At 39.8% G+C, this 16,152-nt stretch overlaps 1 protein-coding gene across 11 annotated transcripts in view; it reads right to left on the reverse strand.

Moving 5' to 3' along the window:
* CRPPA (CDP-L-ribitol pyrophosphorylase A) overlaps positions 1-16,152 on the reverse strand; it is a 454,696-nt gene that overhangs the window by 339,354 nt on the left and 99,190 nt on the right. For all 11 annotated transcript variants that reach the window (XR_009735806.1, XR_009735807.1, XR_009735808.1 and 8 more), the window contains exons 4-5: positions 6,063-6,167; positions 1,865-1,910 (exon numbers count right to left, since the gene is read on the reverse strand). Coding sequence is in view for 8 of the 11 variants with exons in the window: in XM_061413612.1 (XP_061269596.1) it covers positions 1,865-1,910; positions 6,063-6,167 (151 nt within the window). In the remaining 3 variants the exon portion in view is untranslated. The remainder of the gene's footprint in view (positions 1-1,864; positions 1,911-6,062; positions 6,168-16,152) is intronic.

Raw genomic sequence — 16,152 nt, forward strand, 5'->3', positions numbered from 1 at the left:
TCAGGAGACAAGTAAGGTGGAAAAGTAGAATACTAGAACATGTTAACTAAATAAAACAATTTCTCCCTGCAAACAATTTCCAAAACTAAAGCCCCTGTGATTATACTTAAAATGTAGGCTTTTACATGATAAAGCCTACTCTTGACATTAATAATATATAGGCAAAGTATTGAAATGTGTAGAATCCTCACTGAACCATTTACTAACTTCTTGCAAAATAGATCAGTTCCATTTTACCTAGGTACTAGAGATAAGACTTTGCAAAGAAACCACACTAAGTTTTTAATTTCCTTCTGTTGAGAACATAACCAACTACATCATGGTTTAGGCATCTTCTCCAGAGTCATGTTTATACATTGCCTGACTCATATGTAAATATGTGTCAACATTTTGATTTATAGCTATAGATCATCTGTTTGCATACACACAGATGCCCAAATCATTATATTAATAGTTTGAAACACAATACTGTCAAAGCACAAAAAAATATAAAGATAAAATACAAATACAGAATGTCACACACAGAGAAGAGATTTCAGTTTTCTGAATGTGAAGCCAGATGATTGCTGAACAGGCTTTGCATAAAATAAGATTTTTTAAAAAATGTTGCATTCACAATTCCCACTCAGTGTTTTTTTTTTTTTTTTTTTCCAACTTCAATCAAGGTCACATCTCAGTCAGTATCTGAGTACATCATTCTGTCCTTAATCTAGTTTTGAAGGAGTAAATTACAAACAGATTGTAAAGTACCACACTTGCTTCAGTCCTGGGGGCGGGCCCCTCTGATTTTGGCTAGGACCGTATACACACATACACAGCAACAACAGTGCTGTCCAGAGACAACTGATGGTCACAGCGGGGGAAGGGAGGGAGGGCAGAGTGCCGCCAGCACCTATTAAGTAGAGACCATGCAACTACTATGATGCCAAACACAGTTCCCTGAACAAAGAAGGTCCTGGCCCAAGATGCCAATAATGCCAAGGTTCAGAAATTGTGATGGAAACTGTGGAGGCTGCAAAAATACAGAATGAACACATCTCGTGCATCATCATTTCATTCCTAGCACAGTGTCAAGCACATTTAATAAATATTTATTGATTATGAAATAAACCACTTCTGTGCAGTTGAGCTACGAGAGATTAAAAAAATGAGACAAGGATTATTATATATATAATACCTAAAATCACAAAGCAAAATCAAAGTCATTGTCAAAACTAAAAGGAACTAAAGATCATTCAGACCAATTTCTCTTTTTCAGAAAAAATTTTTTCAGGCAAAAGATGCTGTCTAATGTAACGTGTTGGCAAGTGTTGAGAGGAAATAGTTTTCTGAATAAAAACAAAATACATTTACAAATCAAAATGTCAGTTTTCACTTCTAAAATGTCAATGTCACCTACTTTTTTCAGATTAATAAAATATTTCCTTCATAAAAGTTAAACCAATGTAACATAAAGCATGTATGATAGTCGCTCAGTCATGTCCGACTCTGCAACCCCACGGACTGCCGCCCGCCAGACTCCTCTGTCTATGGAATTCTCCAGGCAAGAATACTGGGGAGGGTTGTCATTTCCTTCTCCAGGGGATCTTCCCAACCCAGGGACTGAACCCAGGTCTCCCACATCGCAGGCAGATTCTTTACTGTTTGATTACCAGGGAAGCCCCAACATAAGTCATAATAAGTGATATTTCAAAGCAGGAAATAAAATAAAGGTAATTATTTTTCAAAAAACCCAAATCACAGACCTCCCTGGTCTACAAGATTTATACTTCTGAGAAGTCAGGGCTTTAAAATGTCATGAGAAATTCTGAACTGGCTTACGGTTTTGAAACACAGGAACTGACAGTCACAAGGCCAAACATACCCTTAATAATCGATTCAGCTGCATACAGATCTCGTTTGTAGGTCACCTAGAGGACAGATAAACTTCATTAGATTTAACAGAGAAGAAAGGAATGTTAAAGCAATAAAATAATGCCCCCAAGGAAATTCTTGATTTTGGAGAAACCATAAACACACAACACTGACAAGTTTTAAATTATAACAACATCAGTTTATTCAGAAAAAAATATATTTTACTTCTACAAATGCTTGAAAATCTGTTTTTAAATCTTTGAGTAAATTGTTGTGTGGCAGTTGTTACCAAAGTCTTATTAATATAAGCATCATATCAAAGAAAATGTGGTAGCATTTACATACAAGTATTAGAATTATTATTTAATGGGTTTTTTGTGGGAGGAAATAAGGAAAAGAATATATTTGAAAATTACCAAATTGCATGTTCAGTTGAAATGAGATGATTCTCAAAGACCAGTTCACAGTGAGGGTCTTCTGAATTGAGTTTATCTGTGTACCCTCAGATAAGGCTCACCTTTTTAATATTTTTACTAATGCATGACTGACAGACAGCCTGGAGGCTACCATCATGAATGTCAGAACAATCGTGATCTTTGCTTAAGAACATACAGCCTCTTTGCGATTATAACCTGTTCCTTGTTATATAACCTGCCACGGTCCTACAGCAGATAGTTCTCAGACCACACGCAGTGAGCTCAGGTACAGAACATGTCAGATGCATTGCACTGTAGAACTGCTTTTCCTTCACCACAGAACTCAAGAAGAGAGTAAATAATAAAATATATTAGTAAGTACTCTAAGGTCTTAGGAGCTTATCATTCAAGAGCTCAGATGATTATGATGCCAGTGTCTCAAAACCCGCTTTGAGAAATAATTAATACCTTTCCATATCAATAATTTGGACAATTTTTCTCCAGAGTAACTCCGAACTAAACTTGTGCAAAAACTGTTCAGCTAAGTGGTTCACGGCACTTCCACCCAAATAGGTTTCCCTGCTATGCCTAGATCCCGGCAGGTAAACCACCCTGGCCCAAAATCTGTATCTTACAACTCAGAACTAATGTAGTAGCTGACTTGTATGACAAATGGAACTTTCCTCAAGCAGTCAACCAAGCTATTAAAATCAAGTATGACATTGTTAAATTATCCCTAAAACAAGCAATGCCAACCAAAACCAGTACTACAGTTACTGATCCAAAATATAGCTGTATCATCTGGGGGAAAAAAAAAGTAGTAAACAGACACTTAAAGCTTCAGACTCTGCATTTTACCAAATGAAAGACTGCATTGATCTCATTCGCTCATGTAATAAATATATCTCAAATACCACCACATCATAGGTCCTGTTCTAACGGCTGCAATAGAGCAATGAACACAGTGAGCAAAACTCAACCTGCAGAATCAACGTTTTAGAGATACACTTCTCTTAGAAGAAGTGAATAAAATATATTTGTTTCCATGAAAACCCAAAGTTAACTAGACAGCTGAAATCAGCACTCAATATTTGCAATTTAGATGAGAAAAGGCTTTTATTCCCTTTAACTGTCTGCTATGTAAGGTAAACTCAAAACAGTAATTAACGGAAAGATGCCTAATTACTATAGCTGATTTTTCATTCCTTCCTGCTTTCTTTGAGGAATATAACTGCATTCCAAATTTACACAGAATAATTGTGAAAGTGCTTTATTCTTTTTTTCAAATAAATCTATCTTAACAATGGGGTTTTTTAAATAAAGAAAATTTGGTCTCAAATACTAAAATGACTTTTCTAGCATACTTGCAAAACAACGCTTATGCATTGAAATCAGCCTTAAGAATAAAATATATGTATTACTACCCAAAGGTCCTTGGGTACTACACTAATATTCAAAAAGAAACTATATAACGAAAGACAGTTAACGTTTTTTTTTTTTTTGGCTGCACTGCAAGGCTTGCAGGATCTTAGTTCCTCAGTTAGGGATTGAACCTGCACCCTCAGCAGTGAAAGTGGTGTGGAGTCCTAACCACAAGACTGCCAGCAAATTCCCCTAAAATTTGAATTTTTTTTTTTTTTTTGGTCTACATTTTCCTATTGGCTATCAGCTCAGTTGCTCAGTCATGTCCAATTCTTTGCAACCCCAGGGACTGCAGCACACCAGGCTTCCCTGTCCATCACCAACTCCCAGAGCTTGCTCAAACTCAGGTCCACGCAATCAGTGATGCCATCCAACCATCTCATGATCTGTCACCCCCTCCTCCTTCGGCCCTCAGTCTTCCCCATCATCAGGGTCGTTTCTAATGAGTCACTTCTAGTGGGGAGCGGGACACAATTCAACCCCCAGCACCACATGTGAAATGACTCAGCAAGGGAATGAAGAGAAGCACTTGGAAAGGCCAGCTTCCACTCAGCGCACTGACATTTGTCGCACATACAACGGAAGCAAGCTCCAAGGTGTGAGGACTAAAACCGTGCTCTGTGTTGCTGGTGGAAGCAGTGAAATTTGAGATTTAATGCAAAAGACACTGAAGTATATCTATGGAGTTCAAGTGGAAAATTCAAAGAGCTTTCTTTCTACCTGAAGACCTGAGGGTGCTTCACACATTTAAAGAAGGCTCAGAATACCCATGAGAAACAGATAATAACACAGCCCCCTCAAAAAAAATGAGCAAAGAGGCCAGAGGGTGTTGACATGTTAGTAGCAATAAATGTCTTGAGGTTTCATTTATTTATTTTTAACATAGCCTGTAAATTAAGTTTAGCAGATCTGTAGTGATGTGAGTCAGAGAAGGCAATGGCACCCCACTCCAGCAGTCTTGCCTGGAAAATCCCATGGATGGAGGAGCCTGATAGGCTGCAGTCCATGGGGTTGCTAAGAGTCAGACACAACTGAGCGACTTCACTTTCACTTTCATGCACTGGAGAAGGAAATGGCAGCCCACTCCAGTGTTCTTGCCTGGAGAATCCCAGGGACGGGGGAGCCTGGTGGGCTGCCGTCCACGGGGTCGCACAGAGTCGGACACGACTGAAGTGACTTAGCATAGCATAGTGATGTGAGTCAGGATCTTTCACAAAACACCTAATTGGTAATTACCCTAATCCTCCCAATGAATATGTTTATCACCATCTGTCATATATAGATAAAAAATAAACAAAAAGAATAAAATATTGACCTAATGGATTAGTGACATTTGGAAACTCTTAAAAGAGCAATAATACTGCATTAATTTTCTCTACCAGGCAATAAATCAGGCATGTCAATATCCTGTAATCTTGTAACAATTTAAATAGTATGAGACAATCTTAGCACGTAGCAAGGCCCATCACATGATTGTACAAAATACCTAACACATAAGGCTTCTTTTTGTTTTTATGTCAATGAAGAAATATGCTTTTGGATTCATATTAGCTCAGAATTAGGATGAATGTTTACTAGCCAGATTTAGATGGATGCTTTATAAAGATTTCACCCAATATTTCCAAAGGAGCAGTACTTATTCAAAATTATGATATGACCCTACAATTCTATTTCAGAATACACTGTTCAGTTTACCCCATTTCTACCCAATGAAACACAGGAGAGTCACGCTGTAAAGCACTCCAGCCTCAACAGGAACATGCAGTATGATAATGCTACAACCACTTGATTCCTCCTAAAGAAAGAAGTCTGTCATGAAATCAGTCAAGCCTGACCACGGGAAAGAGCACAATGCCTCTTGGAGGTGGTGAGTTCTTCCAGGCACCAAGCCTACTGGGTCAAAGCTACTGCAGATATGTGTTTCAATAACACATTAAGTTGGAGCTACCATCCGAGGGACTGAGAGGAAATGTTGTTGCTGTGAGAAGCAGAGTGGTGCCCTCAATCCAGCTGAGAGCAAGGCTACACAGAAAAACATTACACACCAAGAACATACACAAAAATTGTGAACAAAACAATCTTACTGGCTAAATGGGACCTGTTTGAGTAAACTATCCCAACATGAATTTTCTTGCAACCGAGCAACAGAAATGATACCATAATTCGATGGATCAGAAAACCCACTGAGACTCTTAACACCTTTAATGTATATGTACACACATACTTTTATTCCTGGAAATACTGTTTCGATATGAAGCCAAATGTTTTTAGACTTCTCTATTTTCTAAAGCACCTGGAAAGTGTCAGTACTTGCAGAGCATATCTTCAGGAATGACACATCAATACAGAGCTAAGCACCAACTTCCTTACCTTCCAGAGGTCAGGGGATCCTTCCACAAGTTTTGCTTTGATATGACTGTATTTTAGAGCCAAATGCAAACACTCAGTTCCAAATTCCAAGTCATAGTCACTACACTGGGTAGGAAGAAAAAAGAATTAAGAAGTTAAAATATAATATTAAATAATCTTTCAATTTCATAATCAACTACATCTAGAAAAGAACCCAGAGAATTCACGAACTCTTTAATTAGCCACTGATTAATCAAGTTAAATTAATCTTCTTCATGCCCTAAAAGCCAAATGAAACCAATAGAAAATAGAAATATTGCAATCATGTTTTTAACTTCCTAAAGAGTTTCAATGAAAGTTGCTCAGTCATTTCTGACTCTTTGAGACCTCATAGACTGTAGCACGCCAGGCTCCCCTGTCCACTGGAAGCTCCAGGCAAGAATACTGGAGTGGGTAGCCATTCCCTTCTCCAAGGGATCTCCCCAACCCAAAGATTGAACCTGGGTCTCCAACTTTGCAGGAAGATTCTTTACCATTTGAGCTCAGATGTCAGATAAATACAATACTTTATTTCCTTTGCTCAAAAACTACATTTCCAAACATGTTTGTAAAATGCTTAAAGGTATGACTGAGGATTACCATATCAGAACTTAATTTAACAAATATTCAGTTCAGTCGCTCAGTCGTGTCCAACTCTTTGCGACCCCATGAATCGCAGCACGCCAGGCCTCTCTGTCCATCACCAACTCCCAGAGTTTACTAAAACTCATATCTATCAAGTCAGTGATGCCACCCAGCAATCTAATTCTCTGTTGTCCCCTTGTCCTCCTGCCCCCAAGCCCTCCCAGCACCAGAGTCTTTTCCAATGAGTCTACTCTTCACATGAGGTGGCCAAAGTACTGGAGTTTCAGCTTTTTAGCATCATTCCTTCAAAGAACAACCAGCACTGATCTCTTTTAGGATGGACTGATTGGATCTCCTTGCAGTTCAAGGGACTCTCAAGAGTCTTCTCCAACACCACAGTTCAAAAGCATCAATTCTTCAGTGCTCAGTTTTCTTCACAGTGCAACTCTCACTTCCATACGTGACTACTGGAAATACCATAGCCTTTACTAGACAGACCTTTGTTGGCAAAGTAATGTCTCTGCTTTTCAATATGCTATCTAGGTTGGTCATAACTTTCCTTCCAAGGAGTAAGCATCTTTTAATTTCATGGCTGCAGTCACCATCTGCAGTGATTTTGGAGCCCCCCAAAATAAAGTCTGACACTGTTTCCACTGTTTCCCCATCTATTTCCCATGAAGTGATGGGACCGGATGCCATGATCTTTGTTTTCTGAATGTTGAGCTTTAAGCCAACTTTTTCACTCTCCTCTTTCACTTTCATCAAGAGGCTTTTTAGTTGCTTTTCACTTTCTGCCATAAGGGTGGTGTCATCTGCATATATGAGGTTATTGATATTTCTCCTAGCAATCTTGATTCCAGCTTGTGCTTCTTCCAGTCCAGCGTTTCTCATGATGTACTCTGCATATAAGTTAAATAAGCAGGGTGACAATATACAGCCTTGACATACTCCTTTTCCTATTTGGAACCAGTCTGTTGTTCCATGTCCAGTTCTAACTGTTGCTTCCTGACCTGCATATAGGTTTCTCAAGAGACAGGTCCAGTGGTCTGGTATGCCCATCTCTTTCAGAATTTTCCACAGTTTATTGCGATCCACACAGTCAAAGGCTTTGGCATTGTCAATAAAGCAGAAATAGATGTTTTTCTGGAATTCTATCTCATCGACGATCCGGCAGATGTTGGAAATTTGATCTCTGGTTCCTCTGCCTTTTTTAAAACCAGCTTGAACATCAGGAAGTTCACAGTTCACATACTGCTGAAGCATGGCTTGGAGAATTTTGAGCATTACTTTACTAGTGTGTGAGATGAGTGCAATTGTGCGGTAGTTTGAGCATTCTTTGGCATTGCCTTTCTTTGGGATTGGAATGAAAACTGACCTTTTCCAGTCCTGTGGCTACTGCTGAGTATTCCAAATTTGCTGGCATATTGAGTGCAGCACTTTCACAGCATCATCTTTCAGGATTTGAAATACCTCAACTGGAATTCCATCACCTCCACTAGCTTTGTTCGTAGTGATGCTTCCTAAGGCCCACTTGACTTCACATTCCAGGATGTCTGGCTCTAGGTGAGTGAGCACACCATTGTGGTTATCTGGGTCGTGAAGATCTTTTTTGTACAGTTCTTCTGTGTATTCTTGTCACCTCTTCTTAATATCTTCTGCTTCTGTTAGGTCCATACCATTTCTGTCCTTTATCAAGCCTATCTTTGCATGAAATGTTCCCTTGGTATCTCTAATTTTCTTGAAGAGATCTCTAGTCTTTCCCATTCTGTTGTTTTCCTCTATTTCTTTGCACTGGTTGCTGAGGAAGGCTTTCTTATCTCTTCTTGCTATTCTTTGGAACTCTGAATTCAGATGCTCATATCTTTCCTTTTCTTTGCTTTTTGCTTCTTTTCACAGCTATCTGTAAGGCCTCCCCAGACAGCCATTTTGCTTTTTTGCATTTTTTTCCCATGGGGATGGTCTTGATCCCTGTCTCCTATACAATGTCATGAACCTAACAAATATACCTATCCATAAACCCCCAAATCTCTTATATTTATACCAAAACACTGGCAGGTCACAGCTTTCTTATTGATATTTTAAATAACAACAGATCTTTTTAGATGATATATTTTGATTCTGAACATGGTACTGTATCAGTCTTCCATTATGAGAAAAAAAAAAAAGTGAACGCCTATCAAATTTAGTAAAATACAAATAATATTTTTTAACATTTTAGGCAGAACCATCCAAATGACCAACATAACGCAATTAAATAATGGTCACTGGGTATCTATCATGTCCAAGGTTTCTTTTAAGTACCAGCATATAAAGATAAATGAGACATGTTTTGTGTCCTCAAGGAACTCAGGTTTAAAAGAGGAAGCCGATCTATAACAAATATTTTGTAACAGAATGTGATAGATGGAGCATTAGCAGAATATTTACAAGTAGACCAGGAAATACAGTATTTAATTCTACGTAAGGGTACTAGGGAAGCCCCGTTAGAGGAAATGGTCTCTCATCTCTTTCTAAAGACTGAATCGGGACTTCCCTGATGGTTCACTGGCTAAGACTCCGCACTCCCAATGCAGGTGCGCTGAGCTCAATCCCTGGTCAGGGAACTAGATCCCACATACTGCAACTAAGACTTGGCACAGATAAATAAATAAAGATTTTTTAAAAATAAAATAAAGACTGAATAAAACTCAAGGATAGGAATACTTTTCAGGCAAAAACTGCCCAACAAAGATACAGAAATTGTAGACATCTGCTGGATTTGCATTTTACCAACAGCACAACCATGACTTACCTGGTGGTTCAGATAGTAAAGAATCTGCCTGCAATGCAGGAGACCAGGGTTCAATCCCTACTTTGGGAGATCCCCTGGAGAAGGAAAAAGGAACCCACTCTAGTATTCATGCCTGGAGAATCCCACGTTCAGAGGAAATTGGCGGACTACAGTCCAAGGGGTCACAAAGAGTCGGACATGACTGAGCAAATAACACACACACACAAGAGCATATCCATTTAAGAGAGACTGCAGGAAGGCAATAAATCTGAATATGACATTTAGAACAGTTGCCAATCTTTATTGGAAATTACAAACCCTACATTTTAATGATTTGTGAAGTTAATATGACAAAATATATAACCAGCAAGTATATATCAGTTCAGTTCAGTTCAGTTGCTCAGTAGTGTCCGACTCTTTGCAACCCCATGAATCGCAGCACGCCAGGCCTCCCTGTCCATCACCAACTCCCAGAGTTTACTCAGACTCACGTCCATCGAGTCAATGATGCCATCCAGCGAGTCAGTGATGCCATCCAGCGAATAGAGTCCCAAATTAACGAGAACTATTTCAGTTTAAACCTCTATTCTTATAAACAACATAACATGACATTTTTAAGAAATGTCATGATATGTCCAATATACTATATAACATGACATTGAAGAAATCTAATTTCATCTTTAATATAGTATTATCAACACTTCAGTTCAGTTCAGTAGCTCAGTCATGTCGAACTCTTTGTGACCCCATGGACTGAAACATGCCAGGCTTCCCCATCCATCACAAACTCCCAGAGCTTACCCAAACTCATGTCCATCTGTCGGTAATGTCATCCAACCATCTCATCCTCTGTCATCCCCTTCTCCTCCCACCTTCAATTTTTCCCAGCATCAGGGTCCTTTCCAATGAGTCAGTTCTCCCCATTAAGTGGCCAAAGTATTGCAGTTTCAGCTTCAGCATCATCCTTCCAAAGAATATTCAGGACTGATTTCCTTTAGGATGGACTGGTTGGATTACCTTGCAGTCCAAAGGACTCTCAAGAGTCTTCTCCAACACCACAGTTCAAAAGCATCAATTCTTCAGCACTCAGCTTTCTTTATAGTCCAACTCTCACATCCTTACATGACTACTGGAAAAACCACAGCTTTGACTAGACAGACCTTTGTTGGCAAAGCAATGTCTCTGCTTTTTAATATGCTGTCTAGGTTGGTCATAACTTTCCTTCCAAAGAGCAAGGGTCTTTTAATTTCATGGCTGCAGTCATCATCTGCAGTGATTTTGGAGCCCCAAAAATAAAGTCTGTCACTGTTTCCATTGTTTCCCCATCTATTTGCCATGACGTGATGGAACTGGATGCCATGATCTTAGTTTTCTGAATGTTTAGTTTTAAGCCAAGTTTCTCACTCTCCTCTTTCACTTTCATCAAGAGGATTTTTAGTTCTTCTTCACTTTCTGCCATAAGGGTGATGTCATCTGCATATCTGAGGTTATTGATATTTCTCCCTGCATCTTGATTCCAGTTTGTGCTTCATCCAGCACAGCATTTCTCATGATGTACTCTGCATATAAGTTAAATAAGCAGGGTAACAATATACAGCCTTGACGTACTCCTTTCCCAATTTGGACCCAGTCTGTTGTTCCATATCTGGTTTTGTTGTGTCTTGACCTGCATACAGATTTCTCAGGAGGCAGGTCAGGTGGTCTGGTATTTCTATCTCTTGAAGAATTTTCCACAGTTTGTTGTGATCCACACAGTCAAAGGGTTTCACATAGTCAATAAAGCAGATACAGATGTTTTTCTGGAACTCTCTTGCTTTTTCAATGTTCCAACAGATGTTGGAAATTTGATCTTTGGTTCCTCTGCCTTTTCTAAATCCAGCTTGAACATCTGGAAGTTCACAGTTCGTGTACTGTTGAAGCCTGGTTTGGAGAATTTTGAGCACTACTTTGCTAGTGGGTGAGACGAGTGCAATTGGGCAGTAGTTTAAACATTCTTTAGCATTGCCTTTCTTTGGGACTGGAATGAAAATTTACCTTTTCCAGTCCTGTGGCCACTGCTGAGTATTCCAAATTTGCTGGCATATTGAGTGTAGCACTTTCACAGCATCATCTTTTAGGATCTGAAATAGCTCAACTGTAATTCCATCACCCCCAATAGCTTTGTTCATACCGATGCTTCCTAAGGCCCATTTGACTTTGCATTCCAGGATGTCTGGCTCTACGAGAGTGATCACACCATCATGGTTATCTGGGTCATGAAGTTATTTTTATATAGTTCTTCTGTGTATTTTTGCCACCTCTTCCTCATATCTTGTGCTTCTATTAGGTCCATACCATTTCTGTCCTTTATTGTGCCCATCTTTACTTGAAATGTTCCCTTGATATCTCTAATTTTCTTGAAGAGATCTCTAGTCTTTCGCATTCTATTGTTTCCCTCTATTTCTTTGCACTGGTCACTGAGGAAGGCTTTCTTATCTCTCCTTGCTATTCTTTGGAACTCTGCATTCAAATAGATATGTCTTTCCTTTTCTCCTTTGCCTTTAGCTTCCCTTCTTTTCTCAGCTATTTGTAAGGCCTCGTCAGATAACCATTTTGCCTTTTTGAATTTCTTTTTCTTGGGGATGGTCTTGATCACTGCCTCTTGTACAATGTCCCGAACCTCCATCCATAGTTCTTCAGGCACTTTGTCTATCACATATAATCTACTGAATCTATTTGTCACTTTCACTGTATAATCATAAGATATTTGATTTAGGTCATACCTGTAGCTACATACAAATACATTATGCTTTAGTAAACTTTACCTGTCTCCTGAGAAACCTATATGCAGGTCAGGAAGCAACAGTTAGAACTGGACATGGAACAACAGACTGGTTCCAAATAGGAAAAGGAGTACGTCAAGGCTGAATATTGTCACCCTGCTTATTTAACTTATATGCAGAGTACATCATGAGAAATGCTTGGTTGGATGAAGCACAAGCTGTAATTAAGACTGCAAGGAGAAATATCAACAACCTCAGATATGCAGATAATACCACTCTAATGTCAGAAAGCAAAGAGGAAATGAAGAGCCTCTCGATGAGGCTGAAAGAGGAGAGTGAAAAACCTGGCCTGAAACTCAAACATTCAAAAAAAATTAAATCATGACATCTGGTCCCATCACTTCATGGCAAACAGATGGGGGAAAGGTGGAAGAAGTGACACATGTTATTTTCTTGGGCTCCAAAATCACTGCAGATGGTGACCACAGCCATGGACTTAAAAGAAGCTTGCTCCCTGGGAGGGAAGACATGACAAACCTAGACAGCATGTTAAAAAGCAGAGACGTCACTTTGCCAATAAAGGTCCTTATAGTAAAAAGCTATTGTTCTTCCAGTACTCATGTACAGAGGTGAAAGTTGGACCATAAAGAAGGCTAAGGTAAGTCACTTCAGTCGTGTCCGACTCTGTGCGACCCCATAGACGACAGCCCACCAGGCTCCTCCGTCCCTGGGATTCTCCAGGCAAGAACACTGGAGTGGGTTGCCATTTCCTTCTCCAAAAGAAGGCTAAGTACTAAAAAATTGATGTTTTTGAATTGCGGTACTGTAGAAGACTCTTGAGAGTCCCTTGGACTGCAAGATCAAACCAGTCAATCCTAAAGGAAATCAACCCTGAATATTCATCAGAAGGGTTGTTGCTGACGCTCCAATACTTTGGCCAACTGATGCAAAGGGCTCACACATTGGAAAAGACCCTGATGCTGAAAAAGACTGAAGGCAAAAGAAGAAGGAAGCAGTAGAAGATGGGACGGTTAGATAGCATCACCAACTCAATGCATATGAATCTAAGTAAACTTCAGGAAATTGTGAAGGACAGAGAAGCTTGGCATACTGCAGTCCACGAGGTGGCAAAAAGTTGGACATGACTTAGTGCCTAAACAACAACAAAATCTCCACATTCTATTAATAATTCCAACATCTGCACAATCTCATCTAGTAGTATGCAAGTAAGGCCAATCTACAGTTAAAATAACTATTTTTGGTTAAATCCCAAAGTGAAGTGAAAGTCACTCAGATGGGCTTCCCTGGTGGCTCAGATGGTAAAGAATCTGCCTGCAATGCATGAGACCTGGGTTCAATCCCTGGGTTGGGAAAGTCCCCTGGAGAAGGGAAAGGCTAACCACTCCAGTATTCTGCCCTAAAGAATTTCATGGACTGTACAGTCCACGGGGTTGCAAAGAATTGGACATGACTGAGTGACTTTCACTTCTCTCTCTCTCTAAACTCCAAAGAAGACTACCAATAACCCTTTTCCTGCCTCTCTTTCCAGATGCAGAATACTGAACATATTCATGGACAGCCTTAAAAGTGCTCACAAAGTGCATACTGAGAAAAACAGCTTCTTTCTTCCCATCTCAGGAATGAGAAGTACTTGATGCTGTGCTCCTGCCAGTCACGTGATGCACCAACCAAGAATGGCAACAGTTTACCAAGTGCAAGAAGTCTTCAGGACTCCAATCAACAGAGCCAGTAGGAAGCAAAGGAAATGACAGATCAGATACTTCCAAAGCATACACCAAAACAGAAACTGAGCGATCTTGGCAGAAATACTCTGAACTTGTCATTCACTGTATAGAATAAGTTTACAACTATTTATGGGGTTTGGAGGCTTTCCTGATAGCTCAGTTGGTAAAGAATCCACCTGCAATGCAGGAAACCCCAATTTGATTCCTGGGCTGGGAAGATCCACTGAAAGGATAGGCTGCCCACTCCAGTATTCTTGGGCTTCCCCAGTGCCTCAGATGGTAAAGAATCTGCCTGCAAAGCAGAAGATCTGGGTTCGATCCCTAGGTTGGGAAGATCCCCTGGAGAAGGGAAAGGCTACCCACTCCAGTATTTTGGCCTAGAGAATTGCATGGACTGTAGTCCATGGGGTCTCAAAGAGCTGGACACGACTCAGCAACTTTCACTTCAATTATGGGGTTTTGGTAATGTTTTTGCATTAAACCTTACTTCTATGGTTACCTCAAAAAAGTGCATACTTTATGACAAATTAAAATCTGAATTTGTTTCTCAAGAACGTGGATGATGATTTCTACTGCCTAGGATATGAAAAGCTAGCAAAAGTGATGCTCATTTCAAGAACAAAAGAAAAAAGCAGATAAACTACAAAAACAGAACTTTTTCTTGAAACCATCAAAGCTGAGGTCACAGGATAACTGAGTAGCACTAAATCTAAGAAAAGGCATCCTCCCCCAAGAAGTAGAAGATGCCATCACCAGCTCACCTATAGCAGAACACAAAAGGAAGAAACATCAGGTCCCATACAGACAATAAGATAAAATCTCCTAAAAATTTCAACAAACTATAAATACTGAATAGAGGCAATTAGGAGAATATAGAACCTCTGGGAAATACAAACACAACATGAGTTAATACCCCATTCAGACTTTTCTTTAGCAACCCAACTGGGTGCTCATCAAATTCTAAACTCAAGGTAATCACTAGACAAATGCTTTATAAGGTAAGAGTAAGAAGTCAATAGGAATAAAAGGGAGTCATAAAATGAAAAATACAAAGGCAGACAGGAAAAAGAAAAGGAACAAAAATAAAGCAACCAGCAAGATGTTAGATTTTAATCAAGTAAGTTCAGTTTGTAAATCATCTTCCTGCAATGCAGGAGACCTGGGTTCAATTCCTGGGTTGGGAAGATCCCCTGGAGAAGGCAATGGCAACACGCTCCAGTATTCTTGCCTGGAGAATCCCATGGACAGAGGAGCCTGGTGGGCTACAGTCCATGGGGTCTCAAAGAGTCGGACAAGACTGTGTGACTAAACTACCACCAAATTAATTAAGGTGTAGCTGCACAAAATGTGGACATTATCCAGCATGGGGGCCGTAGTGTTATCACTGATCACATGAAAAACACACAAATATGTAGATGCTGAGAATCCTCTGCCTCCCTAAACCAGGAGCTCAAAATAGCATTAATAATATTCTCCTATCAATAACCTCAGATATGCAAATGATACCATCCTTATGGCAGAAAGCAAAGAAGAACTGAAGAGCCTCTTGATGAAAGTGAAAGAGGAGAGTGAAAAAGTTGGCTTAAAGCTCAACATTCAGAAAATGAAGATCATAGCATCTGATCCTATCACTTCATGGCAAATATATGGGGAAACAATGGAAACAGTGACAGACTTTATTTTTGGGGGCTCCAAAATCACTGCAAATGGTGACTGCAGCCATGAAATTAAAAGACCCTTGCTCCTTGCAAGAAAAGTTATGACCAACCTGGACAGCATATTAAAAAGCAGAGACATTACTTTGCCAACAAAGGTCTGTCTAGTCAAAGCTATGGTTTTTCCGGTAGTAATATAAGGATGTGAGAGTTGGACTATAAAGAAAGCTGAGCACTGAAGAATTGATACTTTTGAACTGTGGTGTTGGAGAAGACTCTTGAGAGTCCCTTGGACTGCAAGGATATCCAACCAGTCCATCCTAAAGGAAATCAGTCCTGAATATTCATTGGAAGGACTGATGCTGAAGCTAAAACTCCAATACTTTGGCCATCTGATGCGAAGAACTGACTCTTTTGAAAAGATCCTGATGCTGGGAAAGACTGAAGGCAAGAGGAGAAGGGGAGGACAAAGGATGAGATGGTTGGATGGCATCACCGACTCAATGGTCATGAGTTTGAGTGGACTCCGAGAGTTGGTGACAGACAGGGAGGCCT

This window comes from Bos javanicus, chromosome 4 (assembly GCF_032452875.1).
Source record: "Bos javanicus breed banteng chromosome 4, ARS-OSU_banteng_1.0, whole genome shotgun sequence".
NCBI lineage: Eukaryota > Metazoa > Chordata > Mammalia > Artiodactyla > Bovidae > Bos > Bos javanicus.